A 19728-nucleotide genomic window follows, 5' to 3' on the forward strand; every position below is an offset into this window, starting at 1 on the left:
TAAGAGGAAGGAACTAGGCCGAGTGGGTTGCATGAAACAGTAACAGATCAGCGGCAGCAGAAGCTCTGACTGGGCATTCCTATAGGCCTAAGTGTGGATCCTGGAACAGTGGACAGGCTGGGAGATGATCCCCAGAGAATTACTGGAAAGAGCCTGGGATTATACAAACGCTGAGTTTGTGGAGGGCTAATAATATCTACTCAGCCATGAGTTCACAGCAGTTGGGCTCTAGTTTTGCTTTTGTTGTTGTTTTTTTGCAGGGGAGACAGGGTCTTGCCATGTTGCCCAGGCTGGCCTTGAGCTCCTGGGCTCCAGCAATCTTCTCACCTCAGCCTCTTGAGAAGCTGGGACTGTCACCACATGCCACCACGCCCAGCTGGGCTCTAGTTGTTAACCATTGTTAACCATTGTTAACTATTGTTAACCATAGCAATATGGTAGCTCAGAGCTCTCAACAAAACTTGGATCTGAGATTTAAACTCTTCACCCCAGTGAGTGAGAGAGATGGGCCTTCAAGGGTTAGGGACCAGGCTATGGCAGTGGTTCTTGGTCAACCAAAGTCACCACTCTCAAGAGTGAGCATACCCTTGACCCCTGCCACACAGGAACACAGACTGGACTGAGGCTATAAAGTTGCTTTCAGAGAGAACTGAGCTCCTTGAAGAGCCCAACAGGGATTCTGGGTGAAGTGAGCACAGAAGAGACAGTTTTTGTTTGTTTTTTTGTTTTGTTTGTTTTTTTAAAACGGAGTCTCACTCTGTCACCCAGGCTGGAGTGCAGTGGCGCGATCTCGGCTCACTGCAAGCTCCGCCTCCCAGGTTCATATCATTCTCCTGCCTCAGCCTCCCGAGTAGCTGGGACTTTTCAAGTGCCCGCCACCATGCCCAGCTAATTTTTTGTATTTTTAGTAGAGACGGGGTTTCACCATGTTAGCCAGGATGGTGTCAATCTCCTGACCTAGTGACCCGCCCACCTCGGCCTCCCAAAGTACTGAGATTACAGGTGTGAGCCGCCACACCCAGCCAGAGGAGACAATTTTAAACCCAGCTCCAAGGAGCCAGCGCAGGATGCCTGCCTCTCCCAGGGCCCGACACACTGAAAAGTGGAGACGTGGCTTTCTGCAGATATATCAAGACAGTGGTGCTAAGCATGTTCAGGATGTTTAAGATACAAGTTGGAGAAAAATACTTAAGAAAAGCTTATCTTTCAGAAAGCAATTTGGCCATCTGTATTAAGAACTATAAAAATCTGTAAACCATATCTGAACCCATAATCCCACATCTGAAAATCTAGCCTGGGAAAATGATCCTAAATGTGGAACAAACCAACACAGAATAAACTTCAGACTCCAAGATGTTCATTATGGTATTATTTACACTCACAGAAAATTGGACATTACCTAAAGGACTTCTAAGAGAGAAAAGACAAGTTAATTATGATGGAATTCTATGATCAACTACTATGAAGGTATGGAAAGTGATGATGATGAAGACTATGAAATAACATGGGAAGATGCTGATGATAAAGAATTTAAGGAAAAAGCAGGATACAAAAGTTTATACACACACAGCATGAGCTCAACTGTGGTTTAATTTAAAAGAAGTTAAACTCTCAGACCCTGTATGACGGGCTGGCTTCCGGCAACCTCAGCATTTCCGAGAGAGCCCACAGAGGCCCTGGTCTTGCCTAGGAGACCCCAGGGCCTGAGGATGGCACACTCATGGGATTATTTACATAGCCTCCCCCTGACCAGCAGGGCCCTGGCTCTGGGTTGATTTGAGGACATGTGAACATTACCAGGGTGGTGGTGGCAGCGGTGGTGGCAGCAGCAGTGGCAGCGGTAGTTAGGTCGGCATTCCTTTCTCTCTCTCTCTCTCTAGGAGGCGGAAAGTACAGAAGAGAAGGTAGGTGGAGAATAAGAAGCAGATCAGAGAGGAACTCCTCCTTCCACTTGCTTTGCTACAAACAGGATTAACAAGTAAAGGCAAAAGGCCCCTGCTAGAAGGAAAACAAAAAAGAAGAAAAACAGAAAAGGGTGGATGCAAGGGAGAGAGGTGAGGAAAAGAGAGGCAAATGTCAAAGCTGCGAGGGAAAAGGGGCCCATTCTGATGACCACTGTTCCAATGCAAAAACAAATTCCTAATAAGCTGTCATTCCTTGTCACAGAGTCATGGGTGAGCAGAAAAAATGGCGTTTCCCAGAACAATGTCCATGGAAGCAATTCACCAGCAAATCGAGTCCCCAGAGAACAGAGACACAAAGACTAAGTGGGGCACACAGCAAAGGGGCAACACTCAAACAGTGATGGCGCAGAGACACTCCCTGGCCTTCCCACTCCCACTCCCCACCCCGGCAAGCTCCAAAGGGTCCAAGTGCCCAAAGGAAGGGGAGGCTACAGGACAGGACCAGCCCTACCCCACTCCTCCCGAGCTCCGTTCCCACACACATCAATCTGTGCACTGACAGCTGAGGTAGAAAATGGAAGGCCGGGATGGGGGGATGGTAGAGATGATCAAGACAGAAACCAAACCAATGGGGCCATAAGCCCAGGCAGCTGTCCTCACTAATGGGATAGACCCAGGAGTCTGCTTCTCCCCAGTTGATCTTGACCTTGTGTAGGAACCAGCTGCTTGGACCAGTGACAGAGACAACTGCTGAGGTAGGGTGACAGATGCTCTTGCTCACTGAGGGTACAAAGGACTGTCTCCAAATCCATCCTCAACCAGCCTGGAACTATCACCCCATCATCCTAAAACAGTGCACAGAAGAAAAGGAAACAGGAGAAAACTTCAAAGCCAGACAGAGTCCTCAGGGCAGCCCTCCCTCCATTTCTCCACAGCCTTTCAGGCAGGCTCCAGCTCTGCTTCCTGGCCATCGTGTGCTTACCTGTGGAGCCTTCCCTCCGCAGGAACAATCAGAAGACCATTTGCCTCACTCTGGGGGATGGGGGGAGGTGGGAGGTTCAAAATTCAAAGTGAGACCATAAAGGTGCTGAGTCCAAAGGACCCTAAAGGAGTTTTGTGACCACTAACAATCACAAGGCTAAGGTATTAATAGGTTTTCTGCATTTTTCCTGATAAGGGAGGTCACCCCAAGGACTGTCACAGGCAGCCTGTGCTCTGGTCAGCATTGAGCTGGAAGCTTCGGGGAGAGGCCTAAGGGAGGGGTCCTGCCAGTTCCCAAGGGTCAGGACCTGGCCCCACTGGGAACGGAGGCTTCACTTCCAAGAGGCACAGATTTAGGCAGAAGACCAGGAGTAGGGAGTCCTGAGACTAGGGATAAACAAAGGGGCAGGAATCCCGGAGAGGAGCCCCGTGTTCCACTCACTGACTGCGTCTGTACTGACTATGTACCAGCTGTGTGGTCAGGGAGAAAGAAGGGAGGCAGACATGAGGGACTCAGAGTCCGGGGGCTGGGGTGAGGCTGGAACTCAGATAATCATCCCTTTCCAGAAAGTTCTGAGCAGCCTGGGAGCAGCAGGGAAGGAGAAGTCAGCTCTATTCCAGGGGCTCCACAGAACTAATGAGGTTGGGGAGGGAAGCTTAAAAGATAGCCAGAGACACACTAGGAACACAGGGGACAGCATAAGCAAAGGCACACAGAGGGGAGAACAGAGGTGTCTGGGTGGAGATGGGCAGTTCAGTGAAGTGGAGAGGAGGAGGAAGTGGCTGGAGGTAGGTCAGGGTCTCGGATGCTAAGCTTGGGCCTTCCGACCATTTAGACCCTTGCCTGTGGGCAGTCGTGAAATGCTAACAGGTTTAAAAGAGGAAGTAACATGGTCAGAACCAGAAAAATCCTGGGCAGCTGAGGGAGAGGAACAGAGGTGCCAGAAGATATGCAATCGGAATTGGAGAGACCAGTTCTGTGTACTGGCTGTGGGGCAAAGGGCTGCCATGGTTGTGACAAACCCACCTGGCCAGCTGTGCCTGCATACTCATTTTGTAATTTTTATGATGGGCAACCCCCAAACATTCTGCATTCCTTAATTTAGGGCTAGTGCTACCAGGCGGTGACCTGCCCTCCCTTCACCTTGAGTGAAGTCTCGTTTCCGGGTTTGAGTATTAGGAAATGCAGCATGCATCCCTGTTTGCTATGATGTCTTCTCCTTCTGTTGCTTCTTTTCTTGCTGCTGTTGAAGTTGGAATGCTATATCTTGAAATCCACGTCTCAGAGTACAAGGAGCCAAATAATATTCTCCCATGCTGGTGAGCTAAGGTCAGGGGTGGGAGGAGAGACCTTAAGGAAAAAGAGCAACTCTTGTTCTTCTATATCTCAACCAGGAAAGCCTCTCCCGGCTCATTCCTTCAATATCCTTATTTTAAGATATAAGTTAGTACAATAATTACAGAGGCATAAGCCAAATGGGAGTGGTTAACAGCTTACTATAGACAGAGTATGAGTCATAACAACTTGTGAAAGTTCACTCCTGTGTGTAAAGCTTGATACGTGGCCCTACTTTGAAGAGGCTTATAGGCCCAGGATGGCCTCTGAGATTCTGCCACCTGGCTCACTCCACTATCCATTACCCTCTGACTCCAAGGAGTCCAAACCAATAGGAGGAAGGGTCCTGATGCGGGCCCTGAGTGGGGGTGCAGCAGGAGGCGGTGGGAGCCATGAAGAATTCACCACCACAGAAGCAGGCAGAGGAAGCAGGCAGAGGAAACAGGCAGGATGAATGGAGAGTGGAGAGGCAGGAGTGGACCCTCCCAGTAACGGCTGGTATTTACTGAAGGTTTGCCATGAGAAGGATGCCTCATAGCCCTCCCCACCAAGGAGGAAACTGAGGCCTGCAGAGCTTAAGTAACCTGCCTGAGGTCACTGACTGTAAAGTGGCAGTGCCAGGACTGAACCCAGGCAGTCTGAGCACACAGCACACTCTCAGCCCTGGATACCAGACTGTGAGCAACACTGGGGGCACCCTGGCCATGAGGAGTGTCACTGATGCCCTGAGAAGGCACTAAACCTGGAGTCAGATGCTGGGGTTTGAGCCGCAGCCCTACTGTTGTCTATGTGACTTTCGGAGCCTGTCCCTCTCTGAGCCTGTTTCCTCACCTGTGACATGGAGCAGAAGTTTCTACACTGTCTGGCCTCAGGGCTCAGGGGTCTAGGCAAATCCTAGCAGTGACTGAATGGGAAGCTAAGGAAGTGGAAATGGGACATGGCCCCTCCTTCAAGTAGAATGAAACCCTTGTGACCTGCTGTAAGTGGAAGGTTGTGTAGCATTTCAATGGGGCAGAAAGAAATCTGATACTGAAAAGCCTGTTTGGGAACCCTTGGACTAAATGTCTCAGAAGCCACTCCATTTTGAGCATTATTTCTGTCTAATCTTAAATGGTATGTGTGTGTGTGTGTGTACATGTGTGTGCATGTGTATGTGTGTGTGGGAATGAAGAGTCAAAATGACAGCAGGATGTCTGGGCCAGGGATAAGCTGAGAGGCTATAAAGAGGGCTAACAGCCCATAAGGTTTATTTGCTCAACAAACAGTGCAGAAAGGTCAAAACCAGGTGCTACAAAATCCCTTTCTTCTTCTTCTAGAATATAACCATAAAACAGATAACACAGGCAGTTCCTAATTTGTAGACAGGATGTGCTCCAAATGTTTCTCCTTCCACCTCTTTTTTTTCAGGGTTCAGGTTTCCCATTACCATTTTATTATTTATTAGGTAATATTCTTTACTGGAAAGGTATGGCAGAGTTTAAGCATTTCTCAACTTAGTTATCTGGACTCTGACCATATTTTCCCAAAATGATCAATTAGGGTGAGATTGGAGCAGATGATAAGAGAGTAGCTGGGGAAGTGGGAGAAAAAGCGGAAAAGATTCTCCTAAGGTGGAAAGTTAACCCTTGGAGAAGGAAAGGATGAAAAGAAAAAAAAGTATGAGGAAAAGTAAAGAAAAAAAAAGATGATATTGACAAGATAAGAAAAAAGGAGGTATATATGTTTGAAAAACCAAAACTAAAATATTCCTGATGCTAAGTTGTGAAGTGGGAAGAGGAGGGAGGGAGGGAGGATGGGCAGTTCCTAGTGTTCCAGGGAAAGCAGGGAGGCAGTTGGGAGGAGATGCTAACTTAGGCCCGCTTTCCCCAAAGTGTGACTCACAAAACACTCATCACTTGAGACGGTTCTTGGAAAAGTTCTCTCGTCAGGCAAGCTCAGGAAACACTTCTGGGGTTATAGTGTACACCGGGGTACCAAAGGCTCTGCGGGAATGAGACCTGCTTTACGTGGTTCAACCCAGCATTCCTCAAGCGTATTTGGCTCCATTTGGGGAAGCACACTTTTGGAGGAGCACTCTCTTAGGTGGTGCCCAGTGTTAGCCAGCACAGCTGTGCCACCGGTCTGAGCTGGCTTGGTTAGTTGTTCCGTCTACTCGGATTGAGGTGGGCAGGAGCATGTAGCTGGCAGAGGACATTCAGAAATCTACTGTGTTGAGCCTGGGGAGTATGTAAATTGTATCATAGGAATTTAAGCTGGTGGCTAGATTTTACTGGTCCAATATTTGACTTCAAAACAGGGAAGTCTCACATTCACCTAAACGGCAACATATCTAGACGTAGCATCCCACCCTCCAGTCTTCCTTGAAAACAGCCACCTCAGTTCAAAAATTCAGCATCATCGCTAACTCTTTTATCCTCTTTACCCAAGTATATATATTTTTTATTTATTTATTTTATTTTTTTGAGACAGAGTCTCACTCTGTTGCCCAGGCTGGAGTGCAGTGGCATGATCTCGGCTCACTGCAACCTCTGCCTCCTGGGTTCAAGAGATTCTCCTGCCTCAGCCTCCCGAGTAGCTGGGATTACAGCCGCCCACCACTATGTCCAGCTAATTTTTGTATTTTTAGTAGAGACGGGGTTTCGCCATGTTGGCCAGGCTGGTCTTGAACTCCTGACTTCAAGTGATCCGCCTGCTTTGGCCTCCCAAAGTGCTGGGATTACAGGCATGAGCCACTGCGCCTAGGCCCAAATATATATTTTAACCTACCTATATGGCACCCAGACCACAGCTGTCTGTCTTCTACTCAGGCAGATTTGTGGGATGCTGTCAGATGCCCTGCTGAATAAGATATGACAGCATTGTATCCACAGTACATCCCTCATCTACTGGCATAGCAACTGTCAAGAGAGAAACGAGATGCAGCTGGCACGGCTTGTTATTAGTCATCCCTGCTGGCTCCTGGTGATGGTGGCCGCCTCTTCCAGGTGCTCGCTGCCACTGCTTTAATAACAGGCTCCTGAATCTTGCCGTCATTGGTATGTGCTAACTGGCATCAGACAAATGTTTCTTGATCGCAGAGCTTTTCTTAAATGAATACATGTTGGGTTAAAGTGACCTGCACTTTGCAGGACATTTATTTACCTGTTCTCTCTTGCACTCTCCAATATTCTTCCAAGGTGACCCACAACTGCGTGGCTGTCTTGCTTGCAGGTGTTCATAGGGCCCTGGTCTGTACCTCACTTGGCCAAAGAATTCAAACAGCCTCAAGGGGTTTGCCCACCACCTGCTCTCCTGCTTCAGTTTCCTTGTAACAGGGCTTGTTCTGCTCTCTCCTGCCTCACAGGCTTAACTCTGACACCTGGCCCCAGAGCTTCTGGTGCTTTCCTACCCCAGTGGGCATCTCAATTTCCAGGAACATGCAAGGCTCCTTTCTGCCTTGAGGTCCCTGCTCACTGGCCCCAGCTGAGAAGCCCATCTCCCTGCAGACTTTAGAACCTAGTTTATGTCCTGGTTCTTCCAAGCCATTGCTCTCTCTCCTTCCTCTGAGCTTCCAAAGCATTTGGCAGCCACCATCCAATCACAGGATATTTGGGTCTGTTAACAAATTGTTCCCTGGGAGGGTCCCACTTGCCAGAAGTGGGTTGGAGGCTTCGGGACAGGGCAGGACTGAGACCTTACACTTCTTCAGAATCTCCCTGCAGCAAGTGATGCAGCACAATGCCACAGCAGTCCTCAAGTGCTTCCCCTGGGGTCATAGGGAAGGTGCACAGAGTTCCTTGACCTTGATGGAAGCCGTAAACTGCCAACAATCCTCCTACCTAAAGCAGAGTTTATCTTGAAATGAAATGGACATTGGGCCTTGTAGAAATGGGCGTACTCAGACTCTTCAAATGAATTTCAATGAAACTGGGTGCTTAGATAAGTTAGATGTGTCATTGCACCTAGGAGGTTATAGTCTAAAAACATGAATTTAAGTGTTAGGGGTAATCTTGAAATATCAAAGTTATACTCTTGGGAAAATAATGCTCCTCAAATAAACTGAAAAATTTATTTCAATAAAGATGCCTCTTAGATCAATCTGATTCTCCATGCCATGGTGATGAAAGTTGACCTATCCTTAGCATTACTTTCCTAAGCAGGGCTAAAGCCCAACACATATGGATCAGACGAGCAGTGAGAAACTTTTTCTCAGACTCGGTTCAGTCCACATAACTCTCAGATGGCCCACGAATCAGACTTCTCCAGATATTTCACCAGGGGCTGGCATGTAGGCATGTGACCTGAACTAAGGGCACTGTCTCCAGGTGCCCCAGGAGACACACTCTGACTGACTGGATAAACTTTGAAGTTACCTAAAAGTCTGACATCTAAATGGTGGTTTTATTTTAAAAGGAAAATACACAGCTACACAAAGCCAGGGAATAATCAGTGTGTACTTTGGAATAATTAGGGTTGTCTTTTTTCCCAATCTTGCTGTAAGGCTACTTCCAGAAAACAAAAACGGAACAACGAAAACACTCCAGCATTTCCCTTGGCTATAGAGTTGACAGCAATAGGCAAGCACACTGTTCGGCGTTTACCTCATCTGCACTGGTGGTGGCTGGGGGGCTGGTTCCTCGCTTTAAGTGCCAGGTGTCTGTGAAATCACTCCCCTTCCCCTGCCCTCATTACACACACATCTGATACACATCTGCACGCACACACCCCCTCTCTCATTCCACCTTCCCAGGCCTCACCTGGTTGATAACATAGATGCCATAGTCCAGCTGCTGGCGCTGCAGGACTGGGTGCAAATAATATAGCCAGTACTTGAGGTGCTCCTGCCGGTTGCGGAATGGAATGATGATGGCCACCTTGTGAGGAGAGACGCAGTCCCTGGGGGCGTAGCGGCCGCCCATCTTCACATTCGGGTTCTGCTTTGCCACGAGCTCCAGGTCCACAGGCTTGTTAAACTCAATCAGCATGGGGCCCACTAGAGAGGTGGAGGGAGGGAGAAGTTAGCAGGCCACAGGACTCGCCACCACTCCACAGGCTGCATCAGATGGCCAGGCTGCAGCTGCAGAGGAAATGTCTCCTGGGAGGCAACGTGGCCACGGAGAGCACCCTTCTGCCCAGCATCAGGCACTACATCCAGCATTAGGGTGACCAACCATCCCCAGAAACCCCCTTCAGTGCGGGGCAAACCTAGATGGCTGGTCACTCTGTGAAGCACTTGCCTGCCCAGGACCCTCCCCGCTCAGACTCCACTGTAAAATGGAAGTAATTTCTACCCAGACTTCCTGACAGGCTGTTGTAGAAATCAGTGATCATGGATGAGAAGGCAATTTCTCAAAACCCCTGAGGTTGAGACTTAGCTCTGCCACCTCCCAGCTGCATGGCCTTGGACAAATGGCTGACATCATCTCTCTGATTCTAGCCTAACTGGGGAAGGGTGTGTGTGTGTGTGTGTATGTGTGTGTGTGCACGCGCGCGTGCATGCATGTTGGGGACGTCAGTGTGGAGGGAGTTAGCTTCGAAGTGGAAGGTAGCAGGAGTGGCATGAGTGCCCATGTCCCAGGAAGGGACTCGATGGAAGGTGAACCAAGGTCTGGGAGAGATGGAGGCAAAGAAACCCCAAAGGAGACTGAGGGAAAATAAAAGAAATAGCTGGAAACACAGAAGAATGTTTAGTAACAGAGAGGATAAAGTAACAAAGAGGAAGAAGTAGTAACAAAGAGGGAGGGATGACTCCCAAGTTTCTGGCCTAGAAGAACATGGATGCAGATGAGAGAAGTAAGTTAGTAAGAGAGTGCTTGCCTCAGAAGAAAAATGGATGAGGTGCAGATTGTGGATTGTGAGGTAACGGCAGGTGGGAAGAGGGATGAGGAAAAGGTCATATACCGGGTATGTGGTACACGTGGTGCAGTCCAGGCAACACAGGGAATCAAGGCTCTGCTGAGAGTCAAGAGCTAAGACTTGAACCCAGGCTCCCCATACTCTCTGCAGACCAGACCGCCTCAAAATGGGTTCCAGAAAACATCAGACCCAGCAAGATGCTTAATGGAAAAACATGTCTCGTGGTCAAATAAGAATGGGAATGCTGCGTATTAAATCCTGCTTCTTCAAAGTCACGACACACACCAAAGGCTCTGAGAAGTTGTGCAGTCGAAAAACCCCCTTCGTTATATTTAACCCACCATTTCCCAAGCTTATTTGGCCACAGAACCATTTTTCCAGGGAACATACTTTGGGAACTGTTACTCTAGTGTAACCAGCTTCACCTGTGAAGCAAATGAGCCACAAGAACAAAGGAAGGAACCTAGAGAACAGGTAGGAACACCAACCACAAGCACAGATCAAAACCTGAAACATGCTGGCGAGAACCCGCCCAGGGCCAGTGAGCAGGCTTCAGCCTGCCCTGTTTATCAATAATGCGTGGCTCTCCAAGCACCCCCTACTCCCAGAATCACTTGCCCTTCTGAATTGAACAGCTTGAGAAAAAAAGCTGTGGGCCTGGTTCCTCTCACCAGATAGCTGCCACTTCCATCCCCTTCCCCAGTACACATCTCACATCTTCCCTCCCTCCGTAGCTGACCCAGGTCCACCATCACAGGACCTGTTCCCATTAGTTTGTTTTCTTCTGAGATACAGCCCCGACCATATTACTTTCCCACTAAAACCTCCAGTGGCTCTAAGGCTGTGTGGCCCTGCACAAGGGAAGGCCAAGGCCCACAGCTGAGCAATAGGCCCTTCAATCTCAGCTCTGTCTGTCTCCCTCCCCATCCCTTAAGCCATGCCTGTCCACACTTTTCTCTTTGCCAGAAATGCCCTTCCCACTCTCCTCTTAACTAGCAAACTTTTGCATTGAGAGATAGGCCTCAATCAAGCTTGATCCTTTTACTCTCTGCGCTATCACAGAGCTCAGGCAGCAGACCCTCTGGGGCAGGGAAGAAGATCCTCAGGCCTCCCTCTCTGAAGCCCTGCTCCCTCTCTGGTCATGCACCTCCCTCCTGGAGGGACAGAGGCCTTGAAGCTCAGTCCCTTATAAGACTGCCTGCTGAGCCAGCTCCCACCTCCCAGGGTGCCCTAAAGTGAGCAGGCACTGTGCTCTTCACAGAAGACCAGGACTCAGTCAGTGGTCACCCTGGACAAGTTTTTCCCAAACCTATCACCAGAATTGCTTGAGGAAGTTAGTACAAGTACAGCATCTCGGGCCCTTCCCTTAGAGAGTCTGTGGATTTTGGGAAGGACCTAAATGGCTACCTAACAAGCAGCCCAGATGATTCTCACTGGGCAAGCTGGGTAGTAGGGCTCCGATGGACCATCTGATGTCAAGGCTTAGGGCTTTCGGGCAAAGAGGGCCCTTGGGGATTCCCACCATTCACACCCTTCCCCACAAGGTCAGCCAGACCTGGGCTGCCCAACACCCAACCCTGGGCAAAGCCCACTGGGGGGGCCCTGCTGCACAGTGAACTTGTGAAAAACATGAAGAAAAGATCTGTCACAGGGCTCTTTTCACTTCAGAGGGCCCCCACAACATCTGCAGCCCCCACCCCACCTTTGGTTCTGAGGATGCTGCTAAACATAACCCCATTTTGGGGAACCCAAGAAACACCTGGGCTGTCACCCTGACGACTTGCTTGTACCTTCTGAAACCCACCCAGAAAACAGGAATTCACACGTGGCCTGGCTCGCTTCCGCGGGACAGACACCTGCAGGCTGGAAAGTGTCCTGGTGTTGCCCCATCATGGGTTTCAGAAAGGTGGTCCTGAAGTCAAGAGCCCCGGATGGGAGAAGAGATGCCTGGGCCCCGGTCCAGCTCCACCAGTGACTTTCCAGATGATCTTTGGTATCCTGAGAGTGGATAGTACAGCCACTCTCAGGGTACTGGTTTCCTCATTTGTAAACTGCAGGGACTGGACTGGATGCTCTCTAAGGTCTCAGAACGCCCTGACGTGTCCAGTGACACTTGGTAAACCAGGAGGAGTGCAGGGATCCAAAGCAAGATCTTTAGACAAATCCTTGCTCCCACCTTCCCTGCCCTCAGCATGAATTTCCAAGCAGACAGGAGACGTGAGTGTCCCGCATAGGAGAGGTGGAAAGAAGCCTTGATCACCAAGCGTCACATTTACCTACGTCTCCTCTTACCTCAAATTCCTAGGCTTTCTCAGCTTCTTTCTTGGATGTACATCTTTGCCCCCTTCTCTTCTCACTCTCCCTATACCCAGGTCTTTGGTTTAAGCACATGACAGTTCCCAAACCTCTGTTTCCATCTCATGTCTCTCTCCTGACCTCACAGCCAATAGAACATGGCTAGCCATATGTCATGGGCACCTCAAACTCAACCTGCCCCAAATGGACTCTCATGCAACCCCACCACCATCACCACCTACAGCCAGACCTGCTTCTCCTCAGGATTCCCTCAGCAACTGACACCACCCTCTCCCCAGGGCAGAAGCTGATACCCGGGTGGTCCATCTTCTATTCCCCCTCCTCTCTCCCCAACCCCAACACATACACTAACGCTCTCTCACCCTCACATACACACACACACACGCCCACTCACTCCCATGCCGGGGCTGTCCACAGCATGCTGACAACCCACAGAAGCCGATCGAGCACCAAGCCAGAGAGTCTTTACTCTGAAATGTCTGTTAACTGCAAACTTGCCTTGTGATATGTATCAAGACCACTTTCAATTTGTTTCAATTGATACTTTCTGGGTACCTACTGTGTGCCAGCCCAAGGAGGAGTGGGTTGAGGTAGGGAGGGAGGATGGACAAGACAAATCCTGCCTTCCAGGAGCTCCCTGCTGAGCATGTGGCAGAACCTAAATGAAAATTACCCTGGTTTAAGGATGGTCAAGGAGCTTGCTCCTCCAATGGCTCTGTGCAGAGCTTTATCACTGAAGAGCCTCTTCTCACTCTCCTGCTCCCTTCTGAACTCGCTGTGCCCCTTGCACAACCCCCATCATGCTTCCAACACACTGAGACACCTTGACCCCCAATCCTGCCCTTCTTGCCAATCTGGCAATTTTTTCTCCACTACTCTAAGGATCTTGCAGCTCACACCTTTGAGACAACAGACAGCAGCCCCAGACCTGGCGTTGAATGACTAATTGGGTCGAGTGCCAGCCAGGAGGCCTCCTGAATGCCCTGTACACCTCCTGCCATACTGCAGGGACCATGCTCTGCTACACACCTGGCTCTGTCCCAGTGAGAAACTCCAGGGAGCTCAGACTCCAGGAAGACAACGACTACCTCTGTTCAGAATCATGCAGACCTGCGACCAGGTTTCAGAGCCACTGCCTGGGGTGGTGGGGAGAGGCTCTGGGAGGAGGCAGAGGGCTGAGGGCTTCATGACAGGCCTCAAGCCAAGCCAAGGCGCCCTTGCTGTGCGGCGCATGGCGTGTGCTACCACAGGCTCTCGGCCCCGCTGGGCTGGCTTGTGTGTTTTCTTGGCTCTGGAAGCTGGGAGGCAGGGTTACGTAAGCAGATGAGCAGATGTAAGCTGTCCTCGGCTCCCCCAGCTCAAGCCCCGCCACGTGAGCCTCTCGGCTGGGAGTCCAGGTCATGGCCTTGCATGTAAGTTGCTCAATAACTTCAATGTGTGAGCTCAATTCAGACAAATTCCACTGCTCCCCTGCCTGGCACAGCAAACCCAAACACATACATGCCCCTCCATCAAAGGCCCTGCTAATCTAAGCCAACACCAGCACGGACTCCTGACTGGTTTTCATGCTGGCTGAAGCACTAGTTCAATCCTTTAGCCTCAGCAAAATAGGCTGAAACATCTAGTCACTGTTTGTCAATTGATTGGCCAGTGGGTCGAAAGAAGCGTTGGCCTGATGCTTTATTGTGACAATGTTTCACTAGCCCAGGAATGAAATCACAGAAGTAAAGATCATGTAGGTGTTTTTTCATTAAACTAAAGGTAATCAATGTATAGGAATGCCCTTTCTTCCAAGATTAAGTGCTTCTTACTCTTTGAATATTAAAATGTCCTTTCTCTTATGAAATCATCATAGATTTTCATGCTGGACTGATTTTTAAAATTTAATTTAAAAAAAAATCCTTCCTTGGCAGCCATGGGTCAGGCCTCTCAGTTTCTTTTGAAAATTCCCTGGACAGGAAATTCAAGTATTCAGGAAACATTTGGGAACACGTGGAACTAGGCAGTGCCTAGAACTCTGTGATTCTGAGAGTTGGGATACTGGAATTTCTTCCTGGGTCTCAGACCTGACAGTACACTGCACAGCCCCTCTTCACAAACCAGCTCCCCCACCAGTGCTGTTCCACAGGCTCATGTGGATGGGCCGCTTCTCTCTGTACCAATCTTCCAAAGGCCAGGTGCGCACCGCAAGCTGAGCCAGGCATTACCACCAAATTCCGCAGCTTGAGAAAAGATTTGCTTGCAGCATTCTCGTGAAATCACGGTGCCCCTTGAGGCCCCTTGGGCTAGAAATGAGAAGCACCATTTACTGTACGTGGCTCACCCGTCATTCTGGGAAGAGCACAGGCTCTCTAAGTCTGCAAGGGCTTCAATCTAACAAATCTAACAGCTGCCTGGCCTTAGCTCAAACACCACCCCCCAAGGAAGCCTTCCCAGACCACTTAAGCATTTCACCCACTTCCCCTAAGCATTCACAGCACCACATCCATTCATATTCAAACATGTACCCAGTTAGTATGTATCATGTGCCAGGTGGTATAGGGCATGCAGGGGTTGGTGGGGGAGTGGGCGGCAGGGTGAGCAAGTAAAGAAGAGGTCTTTGAGGCTGGGCGTGGTGGCTCACGTCTGTAATCTCAGCACTTTGGGAGGCTGAGACAGGCAGGTCACCTTGAGGTCAGGGGCTTGAGACCAGCCTGGCCAACATGGTGAAACCCCATCTCTACTAAACCCCATCTCTATTAAAAATACAAAAATTAACCGGGTGTGGTGTAGCTGTAATCCCAGCTACTTAGGAGGCTGAGGCAGGAGAATCTCTTGAACCTGGGAGGTGAAGGTTGCAGTGAGCCGAAAGCATGCCATTGCACTCCAGCCTGGGCGACAGAGCAAGACTCTGTCTCAACAACAACAAAAAAAGGTCTTTGCCCCCAGGAGTCAAGGAGACCAGCAAAGCCAACAGTACTGGTGAGTGTGACAGGTAACAAACAACAAGCTAAAACTAGCACAGAAGGGGAATCAACTAGGGGACAGGAAGAGAGTCAAGGAAAGCTTTGCAAAGAAGCAGCTCCTCCATCAGGGCCCCTCAGTTCTCTTGGGAGGATTCATCACAGAGTTGTGTCCACTTGGCTGCCATGCACATGGGAGTACGCCAACAAATCCTAGCTGTGTGGGTGGCGCGCAGCTATCCTCTCCGCTTCTCTGCCACCTGCACAAGTAACAAACGTTTCCATAAACCTACAAGAAAACCTGACAGAAGAGCAGGGGATGGAGAGCCACCAGAAGGGACTCTCGATTCTCACGTGAAGCATTTTGCACTGTTTCAAAATCTAACTCATGAAGGCTTCGAAGGTGTAGGAAATGATTTCTTTCTTTTTTTTTCTTTTTGAGACGGAGTCTTGCTCTGTCGCCAGGCTAGAATGCAGTGGCACAATCTTGGCTCACTACAACCTCCGCCTCCTGGGTTCAAGCGATTCTCCTGCCACAGCCTCCCGAGTAGCTGGGACTACAGGCACACACCACCATGACCAGTTAATTTTTGTATTTTCAGTAGAGACGGGGTTTCACCATGTTGGCCAGGATGGTCTCGATCTCTTGACCTCATGATCTGCCTGCCTCGGCCTCCCACAGTGCTGGGATTACAGGCACAAGCCACCGCGCTCGGCTGGTTTGTTTCTTAAATCAGATGTTTGTGGTATTTTTCTTTATACCTTTGGTTATATCTTTAAACTTGAACAATAAATATTTTAAAATATGACCCACAGATGGGAAAGGTGACCCCCTCCCTAGTCCCATTCCTAATAAGGAAGTATCTTCCAAAATAAGGGTGTCAAAACATACAACTCAGTGACCAGAAAACAGGAATAGTCTATTCTCAATGCTGACATGATATGTCTTGGGTACACCACACACAAACACAAGTTCAACACCCCCAACACCCACTGTTCTTTCCACCAACTCACCATCCAAGCCACTATTTGTTTCTTTCCCTAGGACCTCTTTTTCTTTTTCTTTTTTTTAAGAGACAGTTTCTCGCTCTGTCACCCAGACCAGAGTGCAATGGCATGATTATCAAACTCCTGGGCTCAAGCAATCCTCTCGCCTCAGCCTCCCGTGGGACTACAGTGCATGCTACCACACCCAGCTAAGTGAGAAACATTTTTTCAACAGGAAACAGAATACATCTGTAGTCTCAGTACCCTGCATTTGGGAACAGAGAGAAAAACAAAGAATTTGCTGAAAAAAAATAGGCCAGGTGCGGTGGCTCACACCTGTAATTCCAGCATTTTGGGAGGCTGAGATGGGTGGATCACCTGAGGTCAGGAGTTCGAGACCAGCCTGGCCAACATGGTGAAACCATGTCTCTATTAAAAATACAAAAATTAGCTGGGCGTGGTGGCACTTGCCTGTGATCCCAGCTACCTGGGAGGCTGAGGCAGGAGAATCGCTGGAACCTGGGAGGTGGAGGCTGCAGTGAGCCGAGATCATGCCACTGCACTCTAGCCTGGGCAACAAAGCAAGACTCCATCTCAAAAAGAAAAAAATAATAAAAAATAAATTAAAGGAGACTGCCAGACAAGGTCCACACAGCAGACCCTAGGTGGCCAAGTGGGAAGCTAGACCAACTGGGCACAGTGGGGCCAGTTGCTCATCCATTCATCTGTGCTCAGAAACAGTCCTCCCACATGCCTGACCTGACACACTTGGTAGTTCTTCCAAAACATGACTTAAAAGTGACTTCGTCAGCAATGAACCACTGACTGACCTCAGTGGAACTGCCATTTCTCATGCCTTGCTCTCTCCCTCATTAAAGTCCCACTCAACCTTCAAAGGCCAAGCACTCAAGCTTGCTTTCACAATGCTGGTAGGTTTCTGTCTATTGCAGAGGCTTTCATGCTGTGCAGTGCAAGAAGAATCATCTGCAGAAGTATGTGAATTTACAGATTCTTGAGTCCTACTCACCAGATTGATTTGATAAGCCTGCGGCAGGGGCCCAGGAATCTGCATTTTAACAAGCACTCTAGGTAACTGTAATTTTGATGCAATTCCCTGGACTACATTTTGAGAAACGCTGGTTTACAGGTTCACTTATTAACTACCACTTCCCTCCCACCCCCATGAAGCTATTTAAGAATGAGGTCAAGAAAAACAACTTACACTCAGGAACTACTGTGTATTTTCCTCTCTGAAAATGTGTAACATGTTTTGCTTTCAGCTTCTGCAAATGGTCAAATATAATAACTACGTTGGGACCCATGGTTTGAATATCTATTTTTTTTTTTTTAAACTGGGTCTTGCTCTGTAGCCCAGGCTGAATTGCAGTGGTGCCAGCTCACTGCAGCCTCAAACTGCTGGGCCCAAGCGATCCTCCTGGGCTGTGGTCTCGGCCTCCTGAGTAGCTGGGATCACAGGCACAAGCCACACAGCTCAGCTAATTTTTAAATTTTTTGTAGAGATAAGGTCTCACCTGAGATGTTGCCAGGCAAGTCTCAAGCTCCTGGTCTCAAGAGATTTTCCTGTCTTGGCCTCCCAAAGTGTTGGGATTACAGGCATGAGCCACTGTGCCTGACTAAATATCTACCTTTTCACTCTTCCTCTTAATTTTCTAAGTTCCATTTTCTCTTTATTTATTTTTTTTTTGAGGAGGAGTCTCACTCTGTCGCCCAGGCTGGAGTGCAGTGGTGCGATCTCAGCTCACTGCAACCTCCGCCTCCCAGGTTTCAAGCGATTCTCCTGCCTCAGCCTCCCAAGTAGGTGGGACTACAGGCATGTGCCACCACACCTGGCTAATTTTTTGTATTTTTAGTAGAGCTGGGGTTTCACCATGTTGGCCAAGCAGGATGGTCTCGATCTCCTGACCTCACGATCCACCCACCTTGGCCTCCCAAAGTGCTGGGATTACAGGCATGAGCCACCATGCCCAGCCCATTTTCTCTCTTTCTGATTTTAAATTTATATTGGTCCTTTTTATGGTATGTGTTCTTATAAGCCACCTCAAAAACTTCAGGAAACAGGTAAAGCAACAATTTTTTGGAGTTCAAACCAAATGTCATCCCCTCTTCAGAGCTTTCCCCAGTCCCCTCTCGGGATCAATCAGTCCCCACTCCATACGCCTGCAAAATCCTTCACAAACCTTGGCTGGAGCCCTGCAGAGATGAGGCACCAGTCGACCTGCCTGCTTCCTCCCTTAGAATCTTGACGGCAGGGGTTGTGTCCCATTCCTTTCTATGCTGGGACAGTTCCTGGCAGCAAGAGCAGCAATCATGTGTTGACCCACACTGCACTTGTTCAACTAAGAGGTGAGAAGCTGAACTCACAGAGCTGGGAGCCATCTTGCCTTTGATGTTTTAGAATCTAAGATTTTAGTCTTAAATTACAGTTAAGATCAAGGTGGGGCAAAAACACTCTCATTTCTGCCAGACGAGGTCTTCACAGCAAGCCTAGGTGGCCAAGTGGGAAGCTGGACCAACTGGGCAAAGTTGCGCCAGTTGCTCATCCATTCATCTGTGCTCAGAAACAGTCTGCCACATGAGGCCTTTTGTTTCTAGGTTTAGCACCTGGTTCATGAGCTACAGCCACCACCCCCCAACCCCTCCAGCACCCCATCAATTTTAAAATAAGTTTTCTCCAGGCTCTAGGCCTAGCATGTGACACTTTGTGGCAATGGATGGCCTAACCTCCTAATAAAAATGGTGCATTTTCTTGGCTAAGCCTCACATAGCCACACCAAACAGGCTCTTCACCAAATGTCACTATTTCCTTGAGAGAATAACCCCAAAGCTCAAAGTTTTACATGGGTCACAAAATCACCAGAAAAACCTCAGGTGGTCACTCAGCCCAGGATGCTCTCGCCAAGGGTATCAAGGCCTAAATCTAAGGAAACAGCACCATGATCAGATTCTGCCACCTCAAAGGGCCAGGATCCACCTCGAACCAGACCCTAGAGAATCCTGGCAGACAAGGGCCAATAGAGCTGTGGGAATTATGTGTTGGCCCCATGGTTACGCAGGAAAGAAACTGAAGGCCAGAGAGGAAGACAGACTTCCTCAAGAACACCCTTGGATTGGCAAAAAAGCTGTCCTAACTTCCCCTTAAATAATCTTCCAGGGTTCTGATATTCCTGGATGCATCCACACAGTGGATAGCAAATCACAGCACACGTGCCTTTACTGTCCCTGCGCTGTACCCACGGGGATTCTGTCTCAGAATCTTTTCCAATTTAGGGGCCCGGGGGGCCTTCAACTGATGGAGGTGGCATAAAAGTGAATCTTATTTGACATCACTGATCTAAACCATTCTCAAACATTAATTCTATACCATATGTGGTCATAGATCCCCAATTCTGTGGGGCAGTAGAAGCAA

General features: G+C 49.0%; 1 protein-coding gene across 3 annotated transcripts in view; it reads right to left on the minus strand.

Annotated features, from left to right (window-relative positions):
* Positions 1 to 19728, minus strand: part of B4GALT1 (beta-1,4-galactosyltransferase 1) — an 80899-nt gene that overhangs the window by 22056 nt on the left and 39115 nt on the right. For all 3 annotated transcript variants that reach the window (XM_055351729.2, XM_063696281.1, XM_004047921.5), the window contains one exon: positions 8958 to 9193. In XM_055351729.2, coding sequence (XP_055207704.1) covers positions 8958 to 9193 — 236 coding nt within the window. The remainder of the gene's footprint in view (positions 1 to 8957; positions 9194 to 19728) is intronic.

Source organism: Gorilla gorilla, chromosome 13 (genome assembly GCF_029281585.2).
Source record: "Gorilla gorilla gorilla isolate KB3781 chromosome 13, NHGRI_mGorGor1-v2.1_pri, whole genome shotgun sequence".
NCBI lineage: Eukaryota > Metazoa > Chordata > Mammalia > Primates > Hominidae > Gorilla > Gorilla gorilla.